This window comes from Pinus tabuliformis, chromosome 1_1, assembly GCF_031772625.1.
Source record: "Pinus tabuliformis cultivar Carrire ecotype Pingquan chromosome 1_1, CPIR1, whole genome shotgun sequence".
Taxonomy (NCBI): Eukaryota; Viridiplantae; Streptophyta; class Pinopsida; order Pinales; family Pinaceae; genus Pinus; species Pinus tabuliformis.
Genome location: NC_142297.1, coordinates 212,968,731 through 212,983,164, shown reverse-complemented (window position 1 = coordinate 212,983,164; position 14,434 = coordinate 212,968,731). Strand labels below are relative to the sequence as shown.

Genomic DNA, 14,434 nt, shown 5'->3' with positions numbered 1-14,434 from the left:
ACATATCGTGACCATCAGATTCTAAGTTACAAAAGTACAAAGTAAAGAAACACACTTTACCTAACTCTACACTAGACCAAGTTATACTTAACTATTTCCTATGTGTTGGAATATCCTAACATTCAACACGTCCTCCAACAGAAAACACTATCCACAAAACAACAAAAGTGGATTGAAAAAATCGCTGCCTTCGACGTGGATATATTACATAAGAAAGAGAAGAACAACGTAGTACCAGATACTCTGTCTAGGAAGGATGAAGAATCATCATTACTTGCAATTTTGGTTGCTGTTCTAGAATGGCTTAGTGAAATTTGAAGTGAGATGATTACAAATGAGGGTGAGGTCCTGCTTATATAGCTAGCCATATACATCTTCACTAATGGTCATGGCCCTAGGGACATACCTCTTCATTAACTGATTGCTAGTTAATTAATCATTATTTATTATTTTTATTGTTTACATTTATTTGTATTATTTTATATATATTTTCTTCATAACATTCTAATTGTGTGTATTGGGCCTTTTCACTTTGGAGATGCATAAGGTACATCTATGCTGGCTATTTCTTGCCAATCTGTCTTTGTGTTTCAGCGATTGACTAGTCACTCAATGGACTATAATTAAATTCCAGCTTCAGTTTTTAATTTTGTTGTTAATTTAATTCTTTATGAAGATGTTCTCTTTATCCTTTAAGCTACTTGTTGTAAAATAGAGGGGGCTGTTTTCTATTGGTTAATTTGTAGATTTTTTCCATATTCTTTATAGATTGACAATTAAGAACGGCTTCTTCAAGAAAGATATGGAGGTTGAACTATATACAAATCAACTGTAAGGTTGGAATATTTATTCGTGTCTTAAGATGTCTGTATCAGGGAATACTTTCTATGTTTAAAATGGCAGATAGAAGATAATTGGCAATGTTATTGTGTTTGAATATTTTGCTTAAGATTTTAGAACTGCATACTAACATGAAAACAAGCACATTATAATGTAGATACACAATAAGGTTAGCTAGGTTTAGGCTAGCCAAGAACATCCATGAGAATGTATCATCATGTTTTACATGTATTGCATCATTTACAGTACTACATGTAATACTCTCTGCCCTATCTCATCATACACTAATATCTAGTAATATAAAACAGTTAAGGTGGTCTCACTGCCTAAGTAACTTTAACTGTATTTGTTATCATTATCTTTTATGCCATTTTATATTACTAACATGTTAGTAGAGACATGCTCCTTTAATACTGTATATTAGCATTAATTTTATGTTAACACTAGCTCATTGGTTGCTCCTCCACTATTTCTGAGTGTGCGAAGTGATGTCTTGTGGCTACTCATGAAGAGCGGATATGAAATTATGGATTGAGTAAACAAATTGGGATAAGGAAGTTTTAATTCTACTTGTATAGTCTAGAAGGAAATGAAAAACTGATAAAAATCTGGTAATACTTGGGACTCTCTTTGTAACCTTAACAAATGGTTGTAATCTTGTATGTATTACTTGACTTTTAGAGTTTTTTACTGCTGATAGACACAACTCAGATATGAAGTGAGCCTGACAGTGTTACTTCACTATTATGTAGTTACTTCTCAAGTTCACTATTATATTCAAGGTTTTCAGATGCTAGAAACTTGTAGATTGTGTCTTCAACATTACTGTTTATATTTTATATGGCTTGTGTGTGAAATGTAATTGCATCTTTCATGCCAATTTCCCTGCAATTGTTTTCATGAAAGGAACGGGAAAATAAAAATGTCCATCGACTTGGAATGGTTTCTTACTGTTCAAGGGGATATTGTTGGTAGATGTTTAGCAGAACGCTGCTGGCTAAAAATAAGAGTTGGATATTCCTAAGTGCGTTTTTTTCATTTTCAGATTCTTGTCATTGTTGGAGAGACTGGCTCAGGGAAGACAACACAGATACCTCAATATCTTCATGAAGCCGGTTATACAAAACGAGGGAAGGTGTGATGTTTTTCTCTTATTAAGCAAGTTTCTTTCAGCTCGTCACTGTAGCAAATGGGAATAACTAGTAGCAACTTTGTGTAGAAACAAGAATATTTGAAAATGAAAATGTTTTTTGATAAGGCTGGTTTTCAATGCTATTCTCCACTGGCTAGAGAGAGCTGAATCAATGGCTGCGTTGATAATTTGGGACTCGAAAAAAAACAAATCTTGCCAATTTACAATAGATGTTATGAAATGGACCAACCTATAGGTTGAAGAAGGTGATAATTAGAACAATTTTTGACTGTATTCATGTGCTGAAAATTAAGTAATGGTCTGTGCTTATTGGTGGCATACTGATTTACTGTTACATACCCTGTTAAATTTTACAACACCATATCTGCTTTTAATTCCTGGCTATTTATTTTGTGCCCAAAAAATATATTCGCCCAGTAAATTATTTTTCTGAAAAACTACTGAATAAAAGTACACTGGTATTTTAACTTAAATATTTTGCACTGGGAACTTAAATAGAAATCAATTATAAACACAACAAAATTTTCCTTCACTTTTTATTACTCAGAAAAATTAAGGGTTCCCTTAACAGAGAAAATGACTCTCGTAGAATACATAAAAAATACAGCTAATGGAACCTGACAAAATCAGTTCCTAGAAATTTATCCTGCTATTTAGCTATGTCTCTGACAAGTTCAGTTCTCCTGAAGCTGCTTGGCCCCTACACTCATGTGGCCTCACCCTCTTGGCCTCCTCACACTTGCGGAACACTTGCTCAAACTCAGTCTCGACTCTCAACCCTCTCGGCCTCTACATGTTTTCTTCACACTCTCGACCCCAAATTCCAAGTAAATCTTGGCCCTTCACTTGTGTGCTTCACCTGCAAAATTCATGCTCTCACTCGAATTTCCACCTAACATTTCGTCTCCCCTTTGTCTTGAGTCTCTTACTCTTGTGAAATCCGCTGTTCCAATAATTCGGTATGGCTTTCACCTCTCTCTTAGGCTTCTTTTATAATTTCTCTTTGAGTTGGATCTCAAACCCTCGATCTCCTAAGTGATGAATGGCTAGAATAAGATCCTAAGCCTCACTTGAGATCAATGATAGAGATTAGATCTAACTCACTAAAATGAATCAATTTACTTTTCATTAGAAAACCTTAGTCCATTAGCCAACATTAATTAATAAATTATTTAATGTGCTTTTCCTAAGTTAGACTTAGGAAAGAGATCATAAAAGTCACTAAGCTTTAATGTAGATGTATTTGCTTGAGCATGATTTTTCCACACAGTGTGATGCTCCTGAAACAGAAATGCAGGAACAGAAAAGTGGCTGTATTGTTTTTTTTGTTAGGGGATTTATGCTGATCCTTCTCATGGCCGAGAGCACCATTGCTGGTTTTTCACATAGTCAAGAGCTCTAGAATTGGCAGATTCCACTAGTGATCTTCGCTACAGATCTCAGCTATATAAATTTATGCTCTGCAATGCTCAGTGTATAAGTGCCAGATCCATGGCTTCCACAATGCCCACACAGTTTATTCATGCACAATCCCCCAATGCTGCTTCACGCATAGATCTCTACGCGCAGGTCTTCCTCTGGCTTTGGTCCACTAATTAAATTCTTCACCATAGTCATGCATCCCACCTTGAAATGCATCAAAAATTCCTATACCACTGTCATAAAATGGAGAGCCGACCCCTTTGAATAGAAAATCTACTCACAAATCTGATACTAGAAGCTATTATGAGCACACGCAACAGCTGCAAGCAATGCTGAGCAATTTGATCGAGCTACGAATAGGGGCAGCAGAAAGATGGTGCTGCGGAAGCCCAACAACGGCCAGTGGTCAACACGAAGGCAGCCAAGAAAGGAGGAAGCCGATGCCCTAAGGCTCTGATACCAATTGAAGAAATATATGAATACAAAATAATAATATCAGAGACAAGAAACTGGGTGGAAAAGGCCTCAAGCCTCAATCACTCATATTACAATATTCATCTTCCAATGATACAAATATATAATACAATGATGAAACCGCCTCATATGTTTTCACCTTGACACCTCACAAAAGAGATAAACATGAATGAGAGAAAATAGGATCTAGAAACTCTAGAAACATACCTAGGATAAAAACTATATCCTAAGATGTGAAATAAATAAAGGTGGTACATTAGGACTTAATGATTGTTTATGTGTGTAAGAGGCTGACAATGAAGATCCCAATATAGGCAATTGATTTTGGTGATATGTAGGTATTTGTCGTAGCATGATTTTTTTTGGATGCTAGAGGCCATGTGGAGCTTGTTTGTTGATTTATTTTCGGTTTAGAGATGGATTGCACTTGATGCTATTTTGGTTGTGTTATGAATAAAATATATATAAATAATATAAATATAAATAATGATGATAATTGTAATAATGATTAGTTTGTTAGTAATTAGTACTGAAGAGGCATGTCAAAATGGGACATGACCTTCCATGAAGAGGTACTTGCCTAGGGTATATAAGCAGGCCCTCACTCTCATTTGTAATCATCATTCTCATTCATACTTTTTAATATATATATTCTTGTATCTCAATGGAGATCTACATATTCCAAGTCTTCTAGAGTATTTTAACTTGAAGATCAAACATTGTTCGTTCCATTTGGTATCAGAGTTGTTCGATTCTCTGGTTGCTCCACTGCTGCACAGAGCCACGCTCCCCGATCCACGTAACGTTATTATTGTTGCAATTCAAGTGTTTTGCTACAAGTTTTTGGAGATTCTCCATTTTGCCTGAGGCCTTGGGTCATTAAAAAATTAAAAAAAGAAAAGAAACGAAAGAAATAATAAAAAAAAAGAAAAAAAAGAGAAAAATTATATATATATATATATATATATATATATATATATATATATATATAATTGAAAAAAAGAGAGTTAAAAAAAATTAAAAAAGAAGTATATATTAACAACAAAAAATAATATTTACAATTTATATATACATAAAAAATTAATTAACATATATATATTTAAAATTTATTTATAAAAAGAATTAATTAACAACAAAAACAAAAAAAGAAAAGAAAAAATAACAACACAACAATCATAGCCAACCTAGAGTAGCCAGAGCCGCGCCCAAAAACAAACATCGAGGCCCGCCGCCATTCTCATCCAATGCCGCAACCTCCAGACAATGCCATTGCTGAGCTGCCACACCATACAGGGTGTCGTTCGCCGATGTGCAACACACCACCATGTCTCCCGTTGCAAGAAGCCCTCGCAATACCTGTCCATCGCTGCCCACAATTTTTTTGCCCCACGATGCTGGAACAACATATTCATCTACGTTGGGTTGCACAAACCAACAACACCGACATCGAGCTACAATGTGGTCTTTCGTCGCCTAACGCCACCACAGGAGGCGCCCAGATCGTGGATTCCTCTGTCGCACGTAGCCCCACGACCACATCTTTGCCGCTGCAACCAGCCATTCTATCATCCGTCGAACTGCCATGTTTCATCTGTCTGCCATCTTCTATGCCCCAATGGTAGCAATTATCCGATGTTATCTAGTGAGCACCATTGTTACAAATATAAATTATATAAAATAACAATAAATATAAATAAATGTAAAAATAAATAATCAAGTAGTTATTCTGTTAGATAGTCATTAGTTAAGTGAAAAGACGTGTAAAAGACATGTCCAATCGTGAAAGGACACCTGCCTAGTATATATGCGGGTCCTCATTGTAACATTCAACATCTCTTGTACATTTTTATATATAATAAATTATTATTACAAAATACCTCTTGTGTGTTTTTGCATTAAAGTCAGCGAGCTGTAAGTTTTGTTGCTTCAGTGGTATCAGAGCCATGCGAGTCTTTGAACGTTATCTGCCGCACAATATAACCATGTGAGTCCTTGAATGTTATCCACCACACAATACGCCATTACATTTACGTCCGAATTCATTGAGCAATTTAGTAAAATTCAAGAAGCATTTCAATGATTAGAAAAATCATGTGCAAAAGTTACAACATGTTTTAAGAAAAGTTATGCAAAAATCCATAATAAGGAAGATGATAGTGACGGTGAAGAAACAAAACAAGGTGAGCAGAAGAAGACGATTTTGATCAGAATGATGATAATGAAAATGAAGATGTACTAGATAATGATGAGTATGAAAATGATATCGATCAAGATGAGGATCCGGATGAAGTTGATTTTGATGTGGATTTGGACTATCTTGAGAAACAAGAAGATGAACAATATCATAACTATGAGGAAGATGCTGAAGAAGACATTGATGATGATGAAGATGGAAACAACAATAATTCTTTGAGTCCTCCCAACCCTCTTATTCCTTCCTCTTTCTTACTGCCCAATAAATTCCAACGACTTAAGTCCTGCTAATCCTCCAAATCCTTCCTCCCACTTACTATCCAATAATCGGAGGCCCAACAAAAGTAGAAAAATAACATTAAGGCTCAACGAGAACAAAAATTTCGGTAACACAAGTGACTATGCTCATCGTCCTGTTGTGCCCTCTCTTGTATTGCGCAATAATAATAGTAATTATGAGAGTGATGACAACGAAAAGAACACAAGTGGAAGAAGATCAAGAAGATTAATTGGAAATGGAAATTCCAATGATAATGAGTATGGAAGCAGAACTGCAAGAAGAATATCAAGAAGATTAAATGAAAATAGAAATTTGTATGGAGAAGAGAATACACCATTCACATCTGGCTTTGGCACTGGGATTTCGAATGACTTAGCAGGTAGTCGCAATGCTATTAGAGAAGTGCGTTTTCATGAAATTGCTCATTTTAGACTAATGCGCGACATTCAGGTGCTGCGTAGACAAATAAAAAATAGCAACCCTGTGGAGAGGATCCCCGTCCAATAGTTGGCTTGCATCTTAGTCGTTTCAAACGACAATACGAACAACACGGGACATTCAGAGGATGAATTGAACAAACCCTTAGAGGTTATAGTTAATTAAGGTGGAGTTGTTTTCGTTGCACTGTTTGAAGTCACTGAAGAAAACTCCAGTTATTCAAAGGAGGGAGTAACTGTTATGAAGTTCTCTTCCTCAAGGATGGCTACTCAATTTGAGTGCTTGGGCTATGAATTTGCTAAATGTTTGGGAGTCCAAACACCTCAAGCTAGAGTTATTCATAATTCCAGTGATGAGTGGTAGAGTAACAAGGATGCTGTTGAGAAAGCAAGAAATATGGCAAGTGTAGAGGGAGATGAGGTGGGCACAACAACATGCACTGAATTGCTAGAAGCCCTTGAATTGAGTCGTTGCTTATTACTTATGGGGTATGTACATGGTTGCCCATGGTTGGACAATTCATTTGCATTTAATACTCAAGAAGCTGCTCAAAAGACTGCTGCAACTCTTGGCAAGCTATTGGTTCTAGATTTAGTTGTTTGAAATGAAGACCGCCTGCCTTGTTGTCAGCTTGGATGGCGTGGGAATCCGACAAATCTTTTATTCACATAAAAACTTCCATTTATAAATGTGGATGTCTCATTACATGAAAAATATGAATTTATGCCTCGAAGAAACAGAGGAATTGCAGTTTCTCATAGGGAAAGGAGATTTAACTCAGTGGACAACAGGTTTGGTTTTGATAAAGTAGGTCTTGTTTCACACAATTCTGACACATCTGATTGGTGTGGTTCTGCGGGGGATATTCATGCAGTAGAGTGTGGGGCATTGAAAAATGATATGAGTGACTTTTACGTTGTGGCAATTGATTCAAAAGTTCCATGCCGGCCTCCCGCTAGATAAAGGTCGTCTAATCAATTGCAATATCCAAAGCTGGTGGAGCTTCCTCTAAATAATGTTGTTTTTTGTCAAATTTGCTTTATGAAATATTTGGGGAGAGACTTGGTTTTCAAAATTTGGCTGAAACTGCAGGGAATTTAGATTCTTGTTCTTTGGAAAGTGTTGACCAAGTAAAAGTTGTTCAAGAGTTCTGAGCTGATCTTCGTGGTGCCCTCTCATCAACACAACGACACCACTCCATTCTACTGCGGCCTGTGTTCTGCTGCATCCACGCTACCTTTCCAGTCCACCATTCTTGACTGCATACACTGCTCCACGTCCCTCTCTGCTGTTCCTTCCCCCCAACGTGTAGCTGCACATGCTGATTAAGAGGGGTTCCTGCCCCCACGTCAAGCATTGTGTCCCTAGATTCGTCATACACGATGGTGGCGGTGATACATTACGGACAGGGTCGATATATGGTCACCTGCTATATATAGAGATCTGCCTTAATATATACTCGAGACATAGATATATTACTATAGCTATGGTATAATCACATTATAAACGAAATTAACATTTAAATAATTTAATTATTTAATTTAAAAAAAGGGGAAGAAAAAATAAATTTAGAGTTATTAAAAATATATGGGAGTTCAATTTAAAAAAAAAACGTAGTTATAAAATAATATCACCAGAGAATTATACATGTTGAGGTACCAGTGACTAGTCACATTTATAAAAAATGACGTGACCAAAGTGAAGACAATTGTTCGAGATTAAAGTGAAAAAACTATCAATGTTGAGCTTTGAGGACAAAGCTTTTGAAGGAAGGGGCAATGCTACGAATATAAATTATATAAAATAACAATAAATAACAATAAATGTAAATACTAAAAATAAATAATCAAGTAATTATTATGTTAAATAGTCATTAGTTAAGTGAAAAGGCATATCTAAAAGACATGCCCAATCGTGAAAGGACACCTGCCTAGTATCTATGTGAGTCCTCATTGTAACATTCAACATCTCTTGTACGTCTTTATATATAATAAATTATAATTACAAAACACCTCTTGTGTATTTTTACATTAAGTTCAACAAGCTATAAGTTTTGTTGCTTCAACCATCAACCCGTAGCATCATTTCTTTAGCTGCCGATCAGCCTGGCACCGCCTTCCATTACTCTTGTCGCTGGTTCAAATTTCTTTCCGCCACAACTTCAACAAACTAGCTGCCAACCCATCTACTACCACTGCGTTACCATCGGTACACACAGTCCATCATTTGAATAACTGTTGACCTTTGCAAATACGTGAGTTTCCAAGTGGATGATTGGGAGCGTTGCAGTGACATTTGATTTCAGTTTTGTAGACTTGATAATTAAACGCATTATAAATAGAATTAAAGAACATTCTCAGATTTGAAGGTGTATAAATGAAACGATATCAATAGTAAGTTTTAAAAATTAAAAGAGAAGTGCTGATTTATATTTTATGGCTTGGTTAAGATTGCCCAAGAATTACCAAAGGGAAGACTAAATTCATAGGGGCCTTACGTATCATCGAAAGGATATTTAAATTATGAGTACTGAAGATTCCACTAGAGTATTATCAAGTATTATTTCTAAAGGGCTATTCAAAAAAATAATTAAAAAAAATTGTAGTAAGAAAGGAAAAGGGAGAATAAATAAAAAAACCTACATATAAAGTCAATAATAAAAAGAAAAAGAAATTATTGATTCCACCACGAAAAATAGAAGAAGAGTTTATTAAAGGAATAGTAAGTTTAAAAATAAAATACATAAGCTTCATAGTCAAAAGTATCATTTGACGAAAAATAAAGTCAATCATTGAAATGAATGAAATTTTAACATCCACAAGACTAGCTATAGTCTATGGGACCACTAGCTTCCCTGCTTTTTGCCTTTCGCAATTCAGTCCTCTTATTTTTCAAATTTATGATGAGCTGACCCAACCTTCTAACAATCCCCTCACTGAAAAGACAATGCCAAGGAATCGATGTTACCATATTGTTGTAACTGTCTCTGATGTCTTTGAAAGCATCACATTCCAAAATATTTTTTTTTGATTCCACTGCCCCAGAAGTGCAAAAAGTACACACCCACTCTTCCCAAGCTTCTTTAGGTCTTTTCCACCGATCTGTTTCACACCGTAATTGATGCGAGTTAGTTCTTAATTGAGCAATAAGAATCTTTGCTCTCCATGGAATGCTAGCTCCAATGTACTCTTTTTGTTGGAGATCACACGCGGGGTTGAATTCTTGAACATAGTCTTCTTCTTTTTACCCAACTCCTTTCCCCATATATGCTTACAAAACTTCTCCATAACATAACTCTTTAAATCCTTGCTATTTGTGGAACACGCATTGATGTAAATATTCCATTTTTGCATCCATTTGTTGTTTTATCTCATCCATGATTTCTTTCTTTCACTCATTCCTTCATTGAAGATAACTTTAGCCCATCTACCTTCTCCCATTTTCTCAATTCTCTGAATATACCTTATGAGACACACCATAACAATTGCTTCGATGGAAGTTGCTTCTGTTTCACTCAGCATTATCTCATAAGAAGCCAAACTTTTTATTTTAAACTTGCTCATGATCAAGTGTTTTTAGATTTTCTCAATTTGCTTCCATTTTGAGAGAGGGATGTTGCTAGCCCACAATTCACACCCATATAATATCACTAGACAAACTAGGAGCCCAAAAAGCACTTTAATTGTTTTCCAATCCCATAAATCCGCCTCTCTACTTCTGTTTTGAAGAGCATATAATGCTTTCCACCCTCCTAAAATTATCTTCTTTATGAAACGCTCCCAATTAAGTTTGTTGTTGAACTTGAAATCAATCCCAAGGTACTTGTATTCATTTACTTCTTCAAGAATGTTGCCTTCAAAGAAGAATGTATGCTGGCTCTGCTTTTTTTTATTTGAGAAAATCATTATTTTGGTCTTGCTGGTATTGACTTGCATCCTCACTGCTTTACAAAAATGCTCAAGGGCATATAGGTGCATCTACAATCCTTGGGTCGATTTAGCAATCAATACAAGGTCATCAACATATAAAAGAAGCTTTATCACAAACTCCCCCAACCGAACACCATTCCCACCTTGCAGATTTAACCACTCTTCCAATTTATCAATATATAAACCAGAAAGGAAAAAGGAAAGAGAGAAGTAAAAAGATGATTTCCACAAAGAAAATGGTTACTTTTCAAAATGTCCTTTTTGTTCAGAAGGATATTCCAATTGTCAAGAGTCATTCAGAAATGAAAATGTGGTTTGCACAAAATGTTACAAAGCTTTTCCCCTAGTCGAATGTCTAAGTGATGTACAAAATCAATCAATAGCAAGAGATTTTAAACAATTATTGGCAATATATAGGCAACAACATGCTGATTTAATAAGGGAATGAAGAAAATAGAATCCACATTGCAAGTTGAAAGCCCATCATCACTCCTACAAAACGATGTAATCCAGATGTACCGAGAAATTACAGCTAGAAGATCCAGAGAAAGGCAAAATAACCAAGCTTCGGCAAAACAAGAAAGCGTTACAACAAGAACATAAACATCTTGCGGATATGCATTACAAGGAAGTAATGGAAAAGGATGAAGAAATCTCTCGCCTTAGGGACCACATTGAAAAATTACTTGCACAAGTGAAGAAGACTAAGGTCACAAAGAAGAAACTCAAGAAGCACTTATCAGAACAAGAAGAGGAAACTTTATGTTTAAAGAACCTTAGTAAAAATTTATTAGAACAAATAAAAAATTTAAAAGATAAAGAGAAAGATACTGAAGACCAGTGTTGCATTACTCGCGATTTTATCGTAAAATCGCTGTTTTTTAAAACCGGTGATATTATCGCCCGATAAATACAACAATTTTTTTTTTCAGCGATTTTTTGGAAAAAATAGCGATTTTTTTCCCAAAATAAATAAACAAAAATAATTTATTTTTTATTTATTTTATTTTATTTTTTATTTTTTTTATGAGGAGGAGAAGGTGACACAACCTACCCAAGCTAGCTCTGTCACTAGTAGAGGACGTGGTCTACCTCCTGTAGCTCCTGGTTCTTTAGCTTCTAGAGCACAACAGAGTCCACTGCCAACTCCACCGACATCTACATCTAGAGGGGTTAGAGGAAATCAATAGTATTAAAATTTAGTTATTTGGTTCATTTCATTGTATATGACATTATGACTCATGATATGAGATACATTATTATATTTTTTGTTGATATTTTGAGGTTGACTTGGGACTCAAGAGTCAGGACTTACTATTCAGGACATGATTCACTGTTATGTGTGATGTAACACTAGAAATGATATTACACATCTTATATATTAGTTCTTTTATCATATTTATGTGTTAGTGTATTTATTTTATGTTGTAGATGCTTTAGATATTAAAAAAAGATGAATATTTTTGTATATTACGATTTTTTCCTCTCGCCAATAATATCTTGATAACGATTAATGCAACATTGCTAAAGACATAGTCGACAATTCAGAAAACGATGAACTTTCATGTCTAAGAAATCATAATCAAAGCCTTCTTACGCAAATAAAGAAGCTTAAAAAGGACAAGCAGTCGTTAGAAAACAAAGTACAACAACTTACCGAAAAGGAAGCATTGAATGTAGAAGTCCAATTTGAAGAGAAAGGAACAAATACCGATCCAGTGAATGTCACAACACAAGAAGAAGACAAGCAAGTTGAAGAAAATACACACTTAGATGTTGCAGTTTAGACAATGAACGTCCCAAGTGATGGTTCTGTAACCAACTCAACAACATCTTCACCAGAAGAAAATAAAAAAATTGCCACACACCTAATAAGGGAAAGTCAAACCAAAAGAATTCCCTATCGACATCTGAATCATGAGAGTAGACAACTCAATCAAGCTACGTATCTGTACCATTCAGAACAGAAACAACAAACTGATGTTCCGAAGAATATTGAAGTAAGCTCAATCCAGTCCTATGATGACAATTCGTTACAAATTTCTAATGATCAGAATATTCCACAAAAGATTAATCTAAGATGGTCAGATCCATTTTCAGTCCGACAATTTTGCTTATCACTCAGAGGATCATATCAACTTGTATCAACGAAGATGACAGTTCCGAGACGAGAAGACATTCAAAATAGAAAAAGAGATAAACCTTTTCATCAACAATCTTTGAGAACAACTTTTTGAAGGGGAAGGCAATGTTATGAATAGAATATATATAAATAATATAAATATAAATAGTGATGATAATTGTAATAATGATTAGTTTATTAGTAATTAGTACTGAAAAGGCATGTCTAAATGGGACATGACCTTCCATGAAGAGGTACTTGCCTAGGGTATATAAGCAGGGTCTCACTCTCATTTGTAATCATCATTCTCATTCATACTTTTTAATATATATATATATATATATATATATATATATTCTTGTATCTCAATGGAGATCTACATATTCCAAGTCTTTTGGAGTATTTTAATTTGAAGGTCAAACTTTGTTCGTTCACTTATGTGCACCCTTACATGCTATATAAATGAGAACTTTTTTCTTATTTGTGTATGGTTTGGATTCATATGGATGCACATGTCTTTATACGTTGTTCTTAAAAATTTGAATATTTTATGTGCTTTTTGGTTGACCGGTTTTTTGGTCTGGTGTTTTTACTGATCCTGGTCCGGTTCTGACCAGTTCCTGATCTGGGGGGTCTACCAGTTCGATGACCGGCCTAGTTCTGATAACATTGATTAGACCTGCTAGATTTTGCGGCAACGATTCTAAACACAGGTCATAGGTTTCAGCAAATTTTCTTTTCAAGGAAAACCTTGTGAGGAAACACAAGGGATGCTTTGCCACATTTGTGAATGGCATCCCTCCTAGTAGACCTGTCAGCATAGAACTTTGCACGTCATTGAGGGTGATTAGAACTGACTACCTGCTAATGCACAACTATTCAAATGCCCAGCAACTATGCAATAATTGTTTGAGCTAGCCCCTTGGCTTAAGTTTCAGCAAGATAGGCAAGTTTTGTTGACTGCATTTAATACAGATTCCAAAGTTGTGACTGTAACAGGACGAGAAGATAGATTTTGTATGTAAACATAATCTTATTTCTTATACTGTCTAATTCTTGATTGATTAAGACTAGACAATATTTTGACACCATGTATGATGAGATTCTACTTGTAAATTGACTTTAGTTTGGGATTAAGATGCTAAATCAACTTCCTTGGTTTTATATTTAATATAATCACCTTTGCCATTGATATTGTTTTGGTCATCCATGGATATGAATATAAGTTCTTTCTTTATTCTGGAAGTTGGTACAACAGAGGTTGACATTCATGAATCAATCTGAAGTTATTAGCAGAATGAAGAAAGTATAAATGGTTCCGTCTGTCAGTGTTCTGGCTTCCTTATGGTTTTTCCCTGGACTCTAGTCTACCTTGTAGTAATGTATATTAAATTTTCCTGTACAGATTGGGTGCACACAGCCAAGGCGGGTTGCAGCAATGAGTGTAGCTGCTCGAGTTGCCCAGGAAATGGGTGTTAAACTTGGTCATGAGGTGATGTTCTGTCTAGTTTATAATAGTATTTATTATGTTCACAGAAGTAAGTGATGATAATTCCATGCTTGTAATTTGGGTTTCTCCTCAC

The 14,434-nt window shown here is 35.3% G+C and overlaps 1 protein-coding gene and 1 pseudogene across 2 annotated transcripts in view; both read left to right on the top strand.

Moving 5' to 3' along the window:
* LOC149212293 (pre-mRNA-splicing factor ATP-dependent RNA helicase DEAH1-like) overlaps positions 1–14,434 on the top strand; it is a 445,368-nt gene that overhangs the window by 300,056 nt on the left and 130,878 nt on the right. For both annotated transcript variants that reach the window (XM_089391813.1, XM_089391812.1), the window contains 2 exons: positions 1,886–1,975; positions 14,257–14,343. In XM_089391813.1, coding sequence (XP_089247939.1) covers positions 1,886–1,975; positions 14,257–14,343 — 177 coding nt within the window. The remainder of the gene's footprint in view (positions 1–1,885; positions 1,976–14,256; positions 14,344–14,434) is intronic.
* Positions 6,598–7,954, top strand: LOC149212294 (dual specificity protein phosphatase PHS1 pseudogene; annotated as a pseudogene).